Source organism: Polistes canadensis, unplaced genomic scaffold (assembly GCF_001313835.1).
Source record: "Polistes canadensis isolate GaletaPanama2010 unplaced genomic scaffold, ASM131383v1 scaffold_41, whole genome shotgun sequence".
Taxonomy (NCBI): domain Eukaryota; kingdom Metazoa; phylum Arthropoda; class Insecta; order Hymenoptera; family Vespidae; genus Polistes; species Polistes canadensis.
Window position 1 is genome coordinate 911,608 of NW_014569588.1, and position 17,048 is coordinate 928,655.

Below are 17,048 nucleotides of genomic sequence, written 5' to 3' on the forward strand. Positions count from 1 at the left end.
AAGTCGATCAAGCGTGCATACACAAGTTGTCAGAATACATAGTAGATATCTACCTATATACGTATAAATATTGGCAAATACAAACAGAAGAAATATTTGATTAATATCATTGACAACCTAAAAACATAACGTAGAAAAGATAAAGTTTCCTTTTACCTCGATTTGCCTGATTCGATCGGCAATCGTGTGAGAAGCACGCGAGTAATTAATTCGCAAACGTATTCACGTGTAAGCACGATTGTTCACAGTAACGAGCGAAAGTTGCATAACTCATCGATACCGCATTTGACGGACACTCCCCCATTATGAAATTCCAGCTTAATAGGCTTCTGGTTGAGCGTGCATGCCCAATCGGACCCAACGGCCTAAATTCTTGCCTATGCTGCTCTAATTATTATTCCAGTGGTCGCGCTTAACTTTTTCTTTATCCACTTTTTCTCATCGACGATCCGATTAAAAACGTGCTCAAAATATGTGCCTGCCACAAACGATTCCATAACAGTTGACGTTTACTAAACGATATTGACAGCTGCTCTTGTAGTTCGAGGCGATGCGTTTCGCCCACGCGATGATTATAACGAGCGACATCGACATAAATCAATTTTTTCATGTATTTCCAGATACTTTCCACGGTTACTACTATGCTGATGTACATAACAAATAAGGAGACGAAAGAACGTTGAGAAAAATATCTAACTGAAGAGAGTCCGAAACCGCTATTCGTTATCCCTTATTTAAGTATCGCTGAATTCGAAATAACGAAGCAATAAGATGATCCGTAAGATAAGAGAGTTGTTGCCGTTCACGTCAAATAACGGAAGTACTCTCCATGGCGATAATTAATTCGATAAAGACTCGACATCAATGGCCAAGGCATTGCGGTGATACATAGCTAACAGTCAATTAAGGGCAACCGCAACGAATCAATCGACCATAGAAGGTAGAAGTGGTGGATAAAGGAGGAGTAAGAGAATCGAGATCGAGAACTCGATGTTCGTGGGGTCGATGCTAATTCCTCGGGTCGATGTCGTGCCCATGCCCGTGCTCGCGTTCACCCATTGGTCCATACCAATGGCGGTCCCTTTTGTTCTTTTCACCCAAGAACCAACGATATATGTGGAGCAACCTGGCGACGATCGTGATATGCCAACCAACACCCACGCTCCTGAGCGACTTCAAACGCGTAGTGCCACCTTTGCCGCTAAACCTTCTGTCCCTGACCTGCCTCAATCTCCCCCCTACCTTTTTTAAAGCTACGCCCTCTTATATTTTCCACCTTACCGCCCTTCACCGCGTTTCCCATCATAACTTTATCTTCTGCTATACATTTTATCATCGTATGAACGCTCTATATACTTCGTGGAAAATCCATTCTTCGTTAGCACGCGATCACGAGTTTGTACATTGAACATACGTAACTCGAAATAAAGATAATACAATCTAAATAAAGGAGAAGCATCACTTCGGTCCTTAACGATCAGCTTGTCGGATATGTAACAAAATGTTGGTACAAATGTACATATATATACGTAGGAGAGACCTGCCCATATCGCGCATTACGCCTGAACTCCCACGCTCGAAAAGATCGCTAAGCATCGATTCGACGAATGGCGTTACATTCACAGTAAGGCCCACCTCCGCTTTCAGTGACGACAGTCGTAGTTCGTTGTAACAGGCAAGAAAAGAAGGCCCGATGGCTGACGATTGCATTCACCATCCACTGCAATCTCTCTCCCACTACGATCAAACTGTCCTCCTACTCTAATGCCGTTACCTGGGCCACCTCTTTCCGAGAAGAAACATCATCGTCGACCATTGGATGCTACGAAAATCGAGCTACCGATTGGCTAACAGTCGATTGCACTTCGTTTAGAAATCTTGTGACTTGACGCGAATAACGCAAGATCTCATCTTACGCGATACATCCCGAATGCAGATTGACTCGAAGTCAATTGTAGATTCATAAGATGGTAAATGTTATCCTTATAGTATAAAGAACACAGGTATTACGTAATCCATGTAAATTTCTCTTCTACATTTGAATGTAATTGAACGATTTGATTGCGTATTACTAGAGATTATAACGTGTACGAATGTACGATTAAAATTTTTCAATTCTGAAATATACCTCACGTTAAATTGTTTGGATTTAAAATCAAAGACAGGGGTATATAATTATGTCATGTTGATAGACCGTTGAAATTTATAATATCTACGAGTAGATGGAACTTTAATGGGGTCTTTTCGTGTTCGTTGAACATTAGTTCTTGTCAATTAAACTAACGTTAGATAAAGTAATTGACCCCGACAATCGGAGGGCTTACGAGAATACTATAATCAACGTTGCAAACCATTTGTCTATTCTAGAAAACGCAGAAGTAACCTTTTGTTTGATCGTTATTACGATATATTTAGTAAAATCGAAAGGAGGTAAGATATCTGTATACGTACGAGCACGGCGCATGCACGAAGGTGTCGCTTTTCATTGCGGTCAAGCCAGAGTTATTCGAGATACGAGGAAGTATTGAAGTCGAAGTCGACAGGCAGGGAGATCGATAGGAATGAACAGGATTGATGAGGAGAAAGGTGGTGAGCCGTTGAGCCAAGAGCAGCGTGCCGGTGAACGAGGAACGTCCACGAAAAAGAACAGGAATAGGAATGTTGGTTAATTTGTAACCACGTTTATCTAGCACGATACCGGTGTATACATTTTTCTTTCTTGCACTCCATAAGCAATCGCACGCAAGTAAGTACATACACAGGCATGCGTGCGAGAGAAAAAGAGAGAGAAAAAGATTACGCGCGAAACAACTTCGATCATGAGTAGGTGGCAACGTGAAAAGCTCCACGTAATATCATCAACCATATTTTTCTAATCGCGAAGCGTTTGTCGTGAAAACAAAATTATTAAGGATAATAGTTATTTGCGTGTTTAGATCGGAAAGCGATATTTTACTGTAGGAGACGTCCAAATTTTTCACCGAAGTATCATTCGAGGCATAAAAAACGGAGAGCACAACAATAGTTATATTAATTTACAGTCGCTATACATAAACTATTTTTTGTGCAATCTATTATAAATATCGTAAATATAATTACTCGTATTTTATTGCCCATATCAATCAGAAATTCTTTGAAAAAAAGGGCATTTTCTTACAATCAAAAAGTGAAAAAAAAATTCTTTTCTATAAATACAGAAAAGTAGGAAGTATAAGAAAACGGAAGACAATACGATGTTTCTCAAAACTTAATCAATATTTGTAGAAACGATAAAATATTTTCTAGTTCTACCAATCTCATTCCTAAAAACCAGTGAGAAATCGGTTAAGCCGGATTCTTCTTGCGAATACGAAATAGCACTTTTTTACGACACGTTTCTTTCGACAGCAACGATACTTCTAGTTCTTATTGGAATAGGAGCTTAAGACAGATTGTACCAGTCACCGTCTCTGGCGCCAGTACCATGCGATTTCCCTCTTAAAAAGAACTTTTTCGTCGAACTGCTTACGTTGGCGCTCCACTCTCGTGTACGACGGATAAACATGAAACAGAGTGTATACGATCGCGACACTGGCGAAAGCTAGCAACAAGCTTCTACTATACCGGTATTCAAAGTACCGGTATATAAAACTTCTGTCTCAACCGTGACAGGTATTTACTACTAAGCACGGAAATACGTTACGCTCGTTCGCTTACCCCACACGTATCGAAGCTGTTTTTCCAGAAATCTAAAGAATGCATAAAATCTCAGGTATGAAACTAGCCGTAAGAATAGAGAAGGTTTATTATATAAGAACGCCTTCCTATAATCACATTCCATGCATTCTAAAAAGTATCATTATTGGATATCTTAAATAAAATCTCCTACGTAAAAATATTCATCTTTAAGGATGATTTGATACCCTTTAAAAATAACGACGATTCGTGTAGAATCAGGAAGTATAAAGAATAACGAATATTGAATTTCAGTAGGGTCTATATTTATATAAATGATTAACTTCCTATCTTCCTGAAATCTGTCGATGAATAAAAGAGACACTGAATGTCTAAAAAAGGATCGCAAAGTCAGCAGTACCTACTTGAAACGATCCAAGTTCCAAGTACTTCGGAATTTACTAAAGTAGATACAGTAGCAATGTGTTCCAGAAAAGGAAACAAAGTGGATAGGAATTGTATACTACGAGATCAAGAAGACTCCCAGGTGAACACCTTCACATAAGGAGACGACTCTAGGTCTTTTTGTCTTCTAGGACCACGAAATGCGAGACGAAGAAGGATAAGAATGGGGCGTGGAGGAAAGAAAAGACGCGTAAGGAAAGCGAATTTACGAGATGATTGTCCGAATGCCCTATTCATTCGGTATGGAATCTCCATGAGGATCTCTATTGTAGATTATTGCGCCATTGTCCATTGTCGCCCCTAAACCCTTTCTTCTAACTTACTCGCTTCGGTCTTTCTTCGACAACAAAATAAAAGAAACTCCCCAAGGACGAAGAGAAACCGTAATAGTAGCTCGATTAAATGAACAATCCCTTAAGATCATTTTTGTTTCCATACGATTTCGCGACACGTGAAATTTTTTTAAAAAAGGAAACCACTTTACTTAAACACGATTCCCCAAGTACTTCCGGCAATATTAAATTTCAAATTACAAACGATTCGAGCATTACCTTTACACGTGACATTTCTCTCAAGATATTTCTGTCGGACATTCATTCTCAAAAGATGTATCATAGAAAATTATGGTCCAAGGTCAAGACGACTACATTTACCAAGAGATATGTCAAAGAGAAACTCCGTGCACAAAGTGTCAAATACAAACCCGGTTTGGACAAAGAAAATTACCGCGAGTCGAATGTCTGAATCGTTTATATAAATTGAGAAATGTCAGAATAAAGTGACACGCTGTGAGTATACTGCCGAATACTAATTTTTCTATATGATATAAATATGTAGGATATACCTATAAGTATAGAAAGATTATATATTAGTATTAAGACATGTACTTTTCGAGTTATTTAATAAAACTTCTCACATATTACGAGGATCAAGAGAAACTTTGTTAAAGAATTCGAAATGTAGCCGAAATGTCTTCCGGTGAAAAAGATAAATAACAGTTAGTCTACAGTATAATCCTGCGTACTTCGTTCTCTGTACACGAACATATATCTATGGTTATTCGAGAAACATAATTCAAGACTCAGTAGAGAGGTTCATCACGACCACCGGCGTACCAAGTCGGCTTCTCTTTGCTACTTTAGTTATCCGTATCCCTTTCTCTTTACATTCGTTACCGTCCTCTTCTTCACTTCTTTCACCAAACACAAATTTAACCGAGTATGATGAGCGTATTTTTACAGCTGCGCATGTATCATTTTCGAAATGCGCAAGCAATTCAATAAAAATGATAGCAAAATACGATTGCTGGATCAACTATTAATGCCTCAAAGATATTTCAATCCGTAAATATTTAATTTGCATCAACGTATAAAATGTAAGAACATTTAAGTACTTTTTATGAAGGAAGTCAATATATTCGTGTTTTTAGGAGTAACATATAATATTTAATTTATGTTGCGACAAGTTCATAAGATACAACGACTAGTGCAAGAGGTAAAACCACCTGTCGATGATTTTATGATGCTTATCTCACCAAGAAAGAACGAGTGTTATGTTTTGTTATACCTAATTTAATAACATGTGGTAGTATCTACCCATATATGCTGATTCTTGTGCTTCTTTAATAAAGCATTTTACAAATGAAAAATAATTATAGGAAACAAAATGCCCTAACAAATGCAAAACTCTTCCGCTTTACGATTACCAAAATAACGTCCCAGCACCCTTCCTATCTGTACACCGCATAAATCCAAATGAGAAAGGACCGTATAGACTTATTTTCAAGTAAGATGCTTCAATTAACAAGATTGGCTCCTAAAATAATTTTCAAACGGTCACAACCGACTCGTTTTCAATAAGCTCTGCATATTTACATAAAGTTTGGATGAGAGTTACAAATTATAGCCTCATTATATGGGCGTTATGTGGAACACCCTTTTTACAAAAAACTTACGAGAGAGTCATTTATCTTACGATGTAATTATATGTAAAATATTTCCCTATTATAAAGTTGAAATTAAAATTCGTAGTACATTTACAAAATAGACTAACATTAACGTTTAACCATATATGTATTTGTATTTAAATGGAATTAAAATGATTTTATAACGACTGGCTGTATAGTGGGAATATAATATGTATGTAAACGTGAACGTGCGTGCGTATACGTATGTATGCATAAAAAAAAAAATGTAAGTAATTGAATGAACAAAAAGAAACTTACCTTACAGTACCGTTGCTTTTATGTTTACCGATGAAAAATTCCAATACTCCATCAGATAACTGCTTTGCCCATGGTGGTTTTACCCAGATCAAATATCTGAAGTGACCAGCATATACTGCTGGCATAATCCAGTTTTCGATACTAATATCCCTGTGATGATAATACATAAATATATTTTTATTTTATTGGTTATAATTTATATTATATATATATGTATATATTCTTAATATACTTTAATGATTATAAAAAAATGAATCTTAATAATTTCAATTACTGCAATATTGAATTTAATATAGTAATAATTCTAATAATTATTATATTAATTCAAATGTTTTTCTCGACTTTTAACTAATACAAAATAACTACGTAAGATTCCTTTGCTATACACGATTGCAAATATTAAAATTAGCTAATTTTAGTTAATGTTATGATAACAACTGTAAGGGCTACTTTTTTAAAATTATTTACATCTTCGAATTTTTTGCTAAGTGCTTGTACTACGTGGTTGAAAAGCTGTAAGTATAACATAAAAACCAATTTTTCGGTTAAACTTACTTTTATTTTTAAAGAAATAAAAATTTGTTTTGAGGCTCACAAAACTTCAACTTTTCTACTCATACTGTACTATAGAACTTGTACTATAAGTTACAGATAAGAAAAATTTATAAATATATTATACAGTAGCTAACATGAAATATTGTCGAGAATATTGTAGTGCATATTAATGAATTTAAATTTTAAACATCATCGCTAAATTATTTGAAATTGACTCTAAAAGTATATATAGTATAATAGTAAAAATAGTACATAGTAATTTATAGTACGTATAAAATAGTACATAGTAAAAGTATATAAGTACAATAGTTCATTCTACAAATATTGAATAATTTAAAAATATTATCATAATTACAATACTAAGAATTGAAATTATTCTTATAGAATAAACACACATTTGATATTAATTAATAAAAACTACAATCTAATCATCATTGATATCAGTATACATACGCAAATAGCTTTTCCTTGTCCCATACATTTCCAGCTGGCATATACTTTGGGATAAGCATGTCTGGATGAGAATCAAGGTGGATAAAAGTATTCCCATTAAACGGAAGGTGTCTAGATCCCATGCACCGATAAATGAATGGTAAGACCTAATAAAAGAATAATTAAAAACTATTTAATTATATTAACTATTAAAGAATTTCAGATAAATATATTCCTTTCAGTAATCTCTTTATACACATATATTTACGCATCACTTAACATATTATTTAATGATATATAATATTATGATTATGTTATACACACAATTTAAAAAAAATAGGATTTAAAATGAACGAAAGTATATTATATAAACTTATAAAAATAATTATACATATTATTTTGTATATAAAACTTAAAAATGATTAAAAAGAACTACAACTTATAAAAATGAAAATTCGATTATCGAAATATTATCGAATTTCGATAGTTTGATAAATGAGCATGCGCGATGCTTGTAAATGGCTCGAGCTTAAAGCGCCCCTGGCGAGAGAAAGGAAAGATAGAAGGATTGAGAGTAACGAATCAAAACGTAAACAAAACAGAAGAGGCAGATCGGTCAGAACGAATAGAGACGATAACGTCAACAGCATTTTTAGAGATCATACATACCTCATCATGATTTTCTACAATGTGGATCGGTACACTCGAAAAGTATCTAAGATGAGACATATTGAAGAATACTAGTAGAAACTAATAATTTGCAGCTAACGACCAAAATTACCCGTACGTTAGAGAGAACTCGATACGACGTTTTCCGATGGATACGACACGACACACTCGCGAATACGATTACATAGACTCCCTCACGCGAAAGCACGTGGTCAACGACTGAAGTTGTGTTAGGCGGGAGCCTCAAACGATTATTTTGCGAATAAAAGAGGCACGCAACGGGTTCCTACCCTGAATTCTCTCACGAGACGAGTTTCGTAAGGTGGTGCCTTTTTTTTCCATTCCTCTTCCCCCATCTCACTCTTCCTCCTACCTCCCTTTAGATTCTCCCCATGTGGAAAAGATGCCTCAGAAACCTGATCTGCTTAAACTCACAGCCGGTATACTTAAATGTACAAATATATGTAACAATCTTGCCGAATCCATTATTTGAAATGTGTGTATTGAAAATATGCCGTTAAAATATATATTAAATAAAATAAATGTATTAAATATATATTAAACATTCTAATCATTATTAAAAGGTAGCTTTTATTGCAGGAAGTATTATGAAGTTCTTATATTTTATATGTACTTAACCATAAACGTAATATTGTTCCTTATCCTAAAACGCTATAATACACATCTTTTACATTAATCTTTTAACTTAATAAAAATATATACGATTTGTAATTCCACAAAATTCAATTGAGAAAGATCAATTGAATTACGTAAGATCAAGTAGTACGGAATCGATAGTAAAAGGTTACATATGGCACACAGTACATGCATCTTATAAATGCATACCACATGACCTTTTACCGTCAACCATTTCGCATATCATTATATATTCCCAATCGATTATAAATCAATCATTGGAAATCATGACCAAAAATAAGTTAACATTTAGTTTATAAGTACGTCTATTTATATTTATATGTATAAGTGCATCATTTGATTATCGCTACTCATCTTCAGTATACTTCCCTAACATCTGAGATTGATAAATTTGCAAATGTAAATTATTAGTTTGGCTTCTAATAGATTTAAAAAATTCTTCAATATGTATTTCTTCTTTAGAATCAGAATTAACAGAATAATTTAAACCATTTTGGCTAATTCTTGATTTGTAATAATTATTACTTGGAAAAGTTTGTTTTTGACATCTATCATAAATTAAATTATAAGAAAAATTATTATCTACATAATAGTTATTAAAATAACAAGATTGTATCCAAGGATCTATATTATGTTTGTAATCATAACTATTCCACTTATTAACATTGCAGTGAGAATAAACTTCATCAGATTTTGTATCAACTTCGCATTGTTTTCTATGGCAAATTGGTACCGTAGTTTGTACATTAATATTAGAATTTTGTTTTGTATCTAAAAATTTTTTAGAAATTAAATTTTCAAAATTATGCACCAGTTTTTTATGACTACTAATGGTTTCCACATCTACTTGTCCACTGCATGGTTCTGCCAATGGGACAAAAGTAGTTTGAATAAAATTTAAGTTCTTTTCTGAATTCGTAGATGTTTTTGTTGAGTGTTTCTTCTGTCTATAATTACATTTTGTTTTCTTATATACAATTGGAGTTGGTGTATTACAAACATTCAATGATAATCTATCTAGAAAACCAGTTTCATTACTTTCATTCGTTACTTGTAGATTAGTATTACATTTTTGATCACGTGTAACTGAATGGACTACTATGCTAGAATTTGTATTTAACTTATTTAGTAGATTTATAGCATTCATTTGTTCATCAAGTCTCTTTATAGTTTCTCTTTGTTTGTGAATTGGATTTAATATAGAACTGTCTGTATGATTATAATTTATTAATTGAATACAATTATTTTCATGTATTGCGAGATACGAAGAATTTTCATTTAATTTAACTTCTTTTCTTTGATTTTTAGTCCCTTGTTTTATAAAAACAAATAGTTCATCAAAAGATATTTTATTTTGTTCTTTTATTTTTGTAATAAAATTATTATATTCACATCTATCAAAGACAGTAACGTGTTTTACCCACTCCATAATTCTTACTATATTATCTGGTTGTTTTTGTAAATATTTTAATGCATTACGATAATTCTCAATTTCTTTATTCGATATCATTAAATTTGGCATAAAAGTGTGTTCTTTTATCGGATAGGAAAAGTAAGCTTCAAATTTTTGTCCAGATTTTCTATAACGACTTTTAAAATCTTCTATTTCTTTATACATATCCAGTAAGTTTAGATTTACATTTGATGAATATAAATAAGTATCATCAATTTCCTTATCAGTACGAAGTTCAGGATAAATACAAAGAAAAGCTTTCCTCTGTACTTGAAAGAAAGTTTTCAAAGCTGAACAATATTCTTTTCCTGTAATTTTGTAAACAGATTCTGACATTTTTTCCATTGTTTTGTCTAATAAATAAATTTCAAAAATAAGTTGTTTATTCCATTCTGAGGCTATATTTAATATAGGATCATTGTCATCATCACCGTTATGTACTATATCAAGTTTAGTTTGTTTTTGTAAACCTTCTGCATGTATTTGCAAATAGTTCAATAATTCTTTAATAAAAGGAACATCAATGTCTTCTGTATTCTCTGGTAATAATAACTCGGTACATAAAGCATTTTTATTTTCTGTGAAATGGACTTGTTTTTCCTCATTTTCAAATAACAAATTATTGTCACTAATACTAATTTCAGTGTTAATTTTATCGTTTGTCTGAGTAGTCATATTTGTAATATATTTCTTATTAAGAGTAAATTTGAAAAAATATTCCATTACTTTATTATTACTATTATTTAATAATTCATCTTGCTCAACATTAGATAAATCAACTTTAAACTCAAAATCTTCGTTAAGTTTCTGTAATTCAGATAGATTATAGACATTATTTATTAATTTAAATTTGTATACATTTTCTGGTGATATTTTAATACACGAAGTATCAATATTTGGTAATTCATTTTCCATTTTATCCTTCAAAGAATATTCATGTTCGTTCTTTTCTTTTATCTGTTGTGCAAGTACTGAGTCAGCTAATGTATTGTCTTCTGATTGTGGTATAAACATATGTTCAATAGACTTATTATTTTCACTTACTGAATTATTAATTATAACCTCATTTGATATGTTGCTTTCATTGAAAAATAACTTCATATTATCTGAATTATTGCTACTATTCTGCAAAAATTCTTTGTTACTCTGAGATTTTTCGTTACGTGTAAAAATCAAACCATTGTTTGAATCAAGTATACTATTGTCAATTTTTTCTTCATCTGTATCATGGGCAGAAATTTTATCGAATATTGCATAATCACAACTCCAAATATCATATGGATATTTTACAGGAAGTTTAGCAATGGAAAAATTATTTCCCCCAATATTTCTTAGTATATTCTTCAAAGACTGTAATTCATTGTCTGAAATAATTGTTATAGAAACTCCATGAGATCCATAACGACCACTTCTTCCAATTCTATGTAAATATGTAGCTGCGTCTCCAGGTATATCAAGATTGACTACTAAATTTACATTTTCAACATCAATACCTCTAGCAGTTAAATCAGTTGTTACCATTATCCTACACATCAATGTTTTTAATTTTTTAATAGCCTGTTGTCGCTTAATCATATCTTGATTTCCTCCTATGTAAGTAGCAGTAAAACCCAGTGAATTAATATTATTACAGACAGATTGTGCTCTGGAAATTTTGTAAAAAAAAGATTTATTAATATTATATAGTCCTCAAATCGGATCTATTATAATCAAAAAATGTAAAACATACCGTGATTGATAATTTGAAAATACTAAACATTGTTTAAATGGAATGTTATTAAAAATTTTGACCAGCTCTTTTACCTTTATCTGGACCTGAATAAACAAACAAAAATTCTTAGAATCTTTTATAAACAAAAAAAAATTACTAAATAATTATATAACAGTAGTGTAGACAAATATTAAATTAGAAATAAAAATTTATAGTCACCTGTTTCATAGCATTTGGATGTGAGGGAACGATAGAAACAAATTGTTTTAAACCAAAAAGAATTAGTCCATCATTATCTGGGGATGTTAAGACTGGTGAAGACATATACATTTGAAGAAAAAATTCTAAATCTCCTAAATAAGTTGCACTTGATGCTATAACTTGTTTACTAGATGGTAATTTAGAAAATATGTAACTGAAATTATAAAATTCATAAGAATGAAAACTGTGTTCAACATATACAATAAAGTAACAATATTCTACCTACTTGATATCTTTTTGAAAACTGTTTTCCATTAATTTATCTGCTTCATCAAGAACAAACAATCTGATATAGTCAGTTTTAAGTAATCCTTTCTCTATCAAATGTTTGACTCTACCTGGAGCACCAACTGCTATGTGACATTCCCGAAGTTTTTGCTTGTCACCATCCAGAATCATTCCTCCAATAAAAGATTCAACTTTTAATCCTGAAAAAATTTGTAATTTTATTTAGTATTGAATCAAAATAAAATAAATAAACGAAGATATTAACCTTGTAATTCAGAACCTATAGATGACAAAACTTCCGAAATTTGGATAGCTATTTCCCGCGTAGGTGCTAATATTAAAACTTGTATAGAAGGTATTTGAACATTTACCATTTCAAGAGCCACAGTACTAAATACTAATGTCTTTCCAGTTCCAGATTTTGCTTTCACTATTAAATCTACAATAATAATATAAAAATTATAATTACTTCAGATATGACAATTGCTATATTATTATTATACAAACGTACCAAAACCACAACGTCCCAATGGTATTGCTTTGAGTTGTATAGGTGATGGGCTTTGAAAACCACAATTAGATAAACCATTCAAAATATTTGGAGAAAGCCCCATTTGAGAGAAAGTTACGTCTTCCAGTATTTTTACATCCTTAGTGCGTGGTTTCTTTGTTACATCATGAGCAATAGCATGCAACATGTTTCTGCAATAACATAAAAAATATATATAAAATGAAGTACTAATAAATGATATGTAAAACATTAACTTAAGTTGTGAGGTTAGCTACCAATTTCATATGGCTATTTAATAAAAATTACATTAATATTTGAAAAAGAATTAATATTAGCCAATAATATATTATAAACAAAGATTGTAATAATATTACTTTCTTCCAAAATTCATAAATAGTTCATTCGTTTATAAATAACCAATTTCAACATTGTAATCTGTATCACAAGCCGCAAACTTTTAATAATATGTATATATTTATATATGCATATATTTACATTATTTGATTTAATTATTCAACCATATATTAGTCGTTTAAATTAATATAAAATTATCTAAATTATATTTATACATAGAAGGGGTACATACATAAGATTATATATCCGTACACAATTACGTCGAGTTGAAAATACAAAACTGAATCAAATTGAAAATTCTCTGTGCGCCAATGAATGTACCAATCCAAAATCTTTAAATTATAACTCAACGTCTCCTGCGCCAGTGAATGCATTAATCCAAAATCTTCCAATCATAAATCAACGTACAATTTATTGGTATGGATGAAAACGTAACCTTATATTTCAAACAGTCATTTGTAAATGCACCATTTGCTTTTAGACCCACATTCAAAAGTGGTGGCATAATGGCGACATGTTGATTGAACAGAACATAAATAATTACGTTGTTTTACAATTAAGTTGACTTAAAAGTAAAGAAGCATATATATTTCATTATTTTTATTTGTCAAATATAATTAAAATGGGTCGCCGTTCAATTAATACCACGAAAAGTGGTAAATACATGAATCCCACTGATCAAGCACGTTAGTATTGTTCATAACCAAATTTATAAATAATACATTTTTATTAGAAATCAAAGCAAAAATTGATGATTCTGTATATTTATATATTTTAGGTAAAGAAGCTCGTAAAAAAGAATTGAAGAAAAATAAAAAACAAAGACAATTGGTGCGAGCTGCTGTTTTAAAAGGCAAAGATCCTACTCAAATAATTGAAGAAATGGAAAAAATAGATCAAATGGGTAAGTATTAAGCAATAATTAGCAATAATAAACTTTCTAAAATAGTGATAATATGAATATTTATTATTCTTTTAGAATACAATGTTATGCAGCCACCACCTTTAAATGAAAAAGTTTTAAAAGACAAACGAAAGAAACTTAAGGAAACCTTAGACCGTGTTTTAAAAATGTATGTAAGTATAAAAGTATTATATATATTTTATAGTTTAAATTGGTAAGCTGAAAATATGAGATTTTTAATGGCCGTAGAAATTGATTTATAATTATTATATCTTTATAGCACATTTACTTTTTATAGGCAAAAGATGATCAAGAAAAGTGGGCGGAATTAAAAGAACAATTAATACAATATGAACGAAGAAGAATAGATTTAGTGTCATATTTTGAAGCTGTAAGACATGCACAGCAAGTACAGGTTGATGAAATTCCATTACCATCTGCAGCTAGTGATATATCTCGAATTTATCCAGGTTCGAAACAAGTTTTATTTTATTTTTTATTTTATATTATAGAAATTTTCTTACGTTACAAACATTATTTCAGGCTCGTTAACATCACAAATTCCATTACCAGACATGCCACAACCTCCTGCACATATGTATCCACCACATCCACATTATATACCACAACATCATCCACTCATGAATATACCAATACCGCCAAGTATTTTAAAGAAAACTAGTGCATATGCCACAGCTCCAACAATACCTACAATGGCGCCAAATAAAGAACCACCAGGTGTTCCACCTTTTCCACCGCCTGATCTTTCAAGCGATGATGAAGATGTTACAGAAAAGGTATAATACTATATATTTATTATTATAATAAGTGAATATTTTTCAATTAATTTCTTGATTATAGACTTGATTAATTTTGTGACTGTTTTATATATACAATATATAGAATAAAGATGCACCAGCAAAATCAAGAACAATACGTTTTGCGGATGATAGAGATGATAACAAACAAGATTCTGATAAAGAAAAAGATTTAGAGAAAGATAAAGATAAAGATAGAGAAATGGCAAAGGTTAAACCAACTACCTTGCAACAAAAAATGTTGGCCATGGCAGGTCAAGATATCGATCAATTTATGCGTGAAATGGAAGTTGTTCATAAAAAGCGAGAAACTGAACGTGCTCAAGACTTAAATGCTCGTTTATCATTACTTGAGGCAGAAAATGAACCTAATTCTAAATCCAATAATAAATCTAACAACAAAGCAGAAGATGAAGAACTCGAGCCTCCAGGAGCATCTGAGCATTCTTCAGGACATAATCAACATACATCTCATTCTCACACACAACACACACAGCAACATAATTTACCTCATATGAATCTTCCACCACCTCCACTTCTATACAGGCCACCACCTCCACCACTACATCTTCGAATGCCTCCACCACCACCACCTCGTATCGGACTTCGTCTTCCACCTGGTAATACATAATTATTATATTATAATATGTTCAATTTAATTACACAAGCAATCATAATTTCATTATTAATAAATTAATTATATACAAAATATTTGTACAGGCCCTCCACCTGGATTGCCTAGAATGTTACGACCTGGTCCACCGAGTATGCCTAGAATGCCACCACCACAGATGCAAATGCCTAGTTTATCTAATATTTCAAATATAGGAAACGCTCAGATGCAAACACAATCAGGAACAGGATCACAACCTAAGACTCCTAATGTATTATCTGCTGCTCCTCAATTAATTAACAGAAAGGATAAAGATGGGAAGAATACAACAACTATTGAAGCGAAGCCTCAAATTCGAAATTTAGCTGCAGATGTTACAAGATTTTTGCCAACATCTTTGCGGGTAAAACGAGATGATAAAAGAAAACCAAGCAACATATCTAGATTGTCAGAAAGATTACCAGAAACTCAACCACTTCGGACAACACAACCTAAAACAAAAGATGATGCATATATGCAGTTTATGCAAGAAATGGAGGGTTTACTATGAGCAAAAAAAATTAATATTAGTACTATGACTAAGATGATACATAGAGAATTTTTGTATTATATAAAAACATTACATAGCTTTATATAAATTCTGTAATTATGAATTGCATTTTGCACCATATGTATGGCACTTTTATTGTATAAATGTATAAGTTTTTTTTTTAGGAATACCATACGTTGTGATATTTTAAAAATGCAGATATTTAAATTATTTTTCAATTGTTTTATAATATTTTGTCCCAATATTCTACAGCTAGAAAAACAATTTTATGCCGTATAAGTTGTAAAATAAAAATATTAATGCAACCTTTTATTAACAAAAACAACTTTAAATATTCAAATGATTTTATAATTATTTACCCAATATGTCGCTTGCGATGTGTTTACAGGAAAAAGTGAACTAAAAGCACTTTCTATAATTAAATGTATTGTGTCCCTTGCGTCTTCAACGCGCGTAAATTGAAAATATCTAAAACACATCAAATTATTACGTAGATTATTTCATAAAAGAAATAAATAAAAATACGATCTATAACACTTTTATTCAATTGACATCTTTTCTTAGACGTTTTCAAGGACTTCATACCCTTAATAAATTCTTTTATTCGATTTGAGTGTGATCAAAAGCTCATTTGAAAAATAAAAGTTATTTACATGAGATGATAACTTTGACTAACTCTGATATTTACAAAAAAATATTATTCTCTTCACAAAATTTATGCCTAAAAAATATATCTTTATTAAAAGGTATTTTCATGAAATTAGTAGGTGTAGAAATTTATTCGATGCTTTGATATTAAACTCATTGCCTCAAAATCACTATTTTTTTTGTCTCGTTACTGAATTCGTTAATTATCTGAAGAGTAGACCAAAGTTATCGAAAATAATGGAAACTGTTTTAAAGAATGATAGATGTATAATTACTTTATAAATAAATATTAAATTTTTTTAAAAGGCACCGAATTAATTATTACATCTAATAAGCAACTC

At 31.5% G+C, this 17,048-nt stretch overlaps 3 protein-coding genes across 8 annotated transcripts in view; 1 reads left to right on the forward strand and 2 right to left on the reverse strand.

Annotated features, from left to right (window-relative positions):
• LOC106784821 (UPF0489 protein C5orf22 homolog) overlaps positions 1–8,519 on the reverse strand; it is a 435,726-nt gene extending 427,207 nt beyond the window's left edge. Inside the window, exons 1-3 of the mRNA XM_014744760.1 lie at positions 8,000–8,519; positions 7,352–7,497; positions 6,344–6,493 (exon numbers count right to left, since the gene is read on the reverse strand). Of these exons, the coding sequence (XP_014600246.1) occupies positions 6,344–6,493; positions 7,352–7,497; positions 8,000–8,059 (356 nt within the window). The 5' untranslated portion in view covers positions 8,060–8,519. The remainder of the gene's footprint in view (positions 1–6,343; positions 6,494–7,351; positions 7,498–7,999) is intronic.
• Positions 8,520–8,570: 51 nt separating this feature from the next.
• On the reverse strand, positions 8,571–13,470 carry LOC106784820. 6 transcript variants are annotated; one of them, XM_014744757.1, is made up of 8 exons: positions 13,195–13,304; positions 12,821–13,011; positions 12,575–12,748; positions 12,420–12,509; positions 12,308–12,344; positions 12,040–12,235; positions 11,839–11,924; positions 8,571–11,754 (listed from the first exon to the last, which is right to left on the reverse strand). In XM_014744757.1, the coding sequence occupies exons 1-8, from the start codon at positions 13,209–13,211 to the stop codon at positions 9,003–9,005; spliced, it is 3,543 nt and encodes a 1,180-aa protein (XP_014600243.1). In that variant the 5' UTR covers positions 13,212–13,304; the 3' UTR covers positions 8,571–9,002. The 6 variants fall into 6 exon arrangements, with proteins under 6 accessions (XP_014600243.1, XP_014600240.1, XP_014600241.1 ...); XM_014744754.1 differs by lacking the exon at positions 13,195–13,304 and adding an exon at positions 13,407–13,470 and having other exon boundaries at positions 12,308–12,509; XM_014744755.1 differs by lacking the exon at positions 13,195–13,304 and adding an exon at positions 13,316–13,346 and having other exon boundaries at positions 12,308–12,509.
• Positions 13,471–13,649: 179 nt separating this feature from the next.
• On the forward strand, positions 13,650–16,267 carry LOC106784848 (WW domain-binding protein 11). The gene is made up of 7 exons (XM_014744794.1): positions 13,650–13,860; positions 13,953–14,078; positions 14,154–14,251; positions 14,377–14,548; positions 14,622–14,875; positions 14,982–15,516; positions 15,617–16,267. Exons 1-7 carry the CDS (start codon positions 13,797–13,799, stop codon positions 16,057–16,059), a joined length of 1,692 nt encoding a protein of 563 aa, XP_014600280.1. The 5' UTR covers positions 13,650–13,796; the 3' UTR covers positions 16,060–16,267.
• The last annotated feature ends 781 nt before the right edge of the window (positions 16,268–17,048 follow it).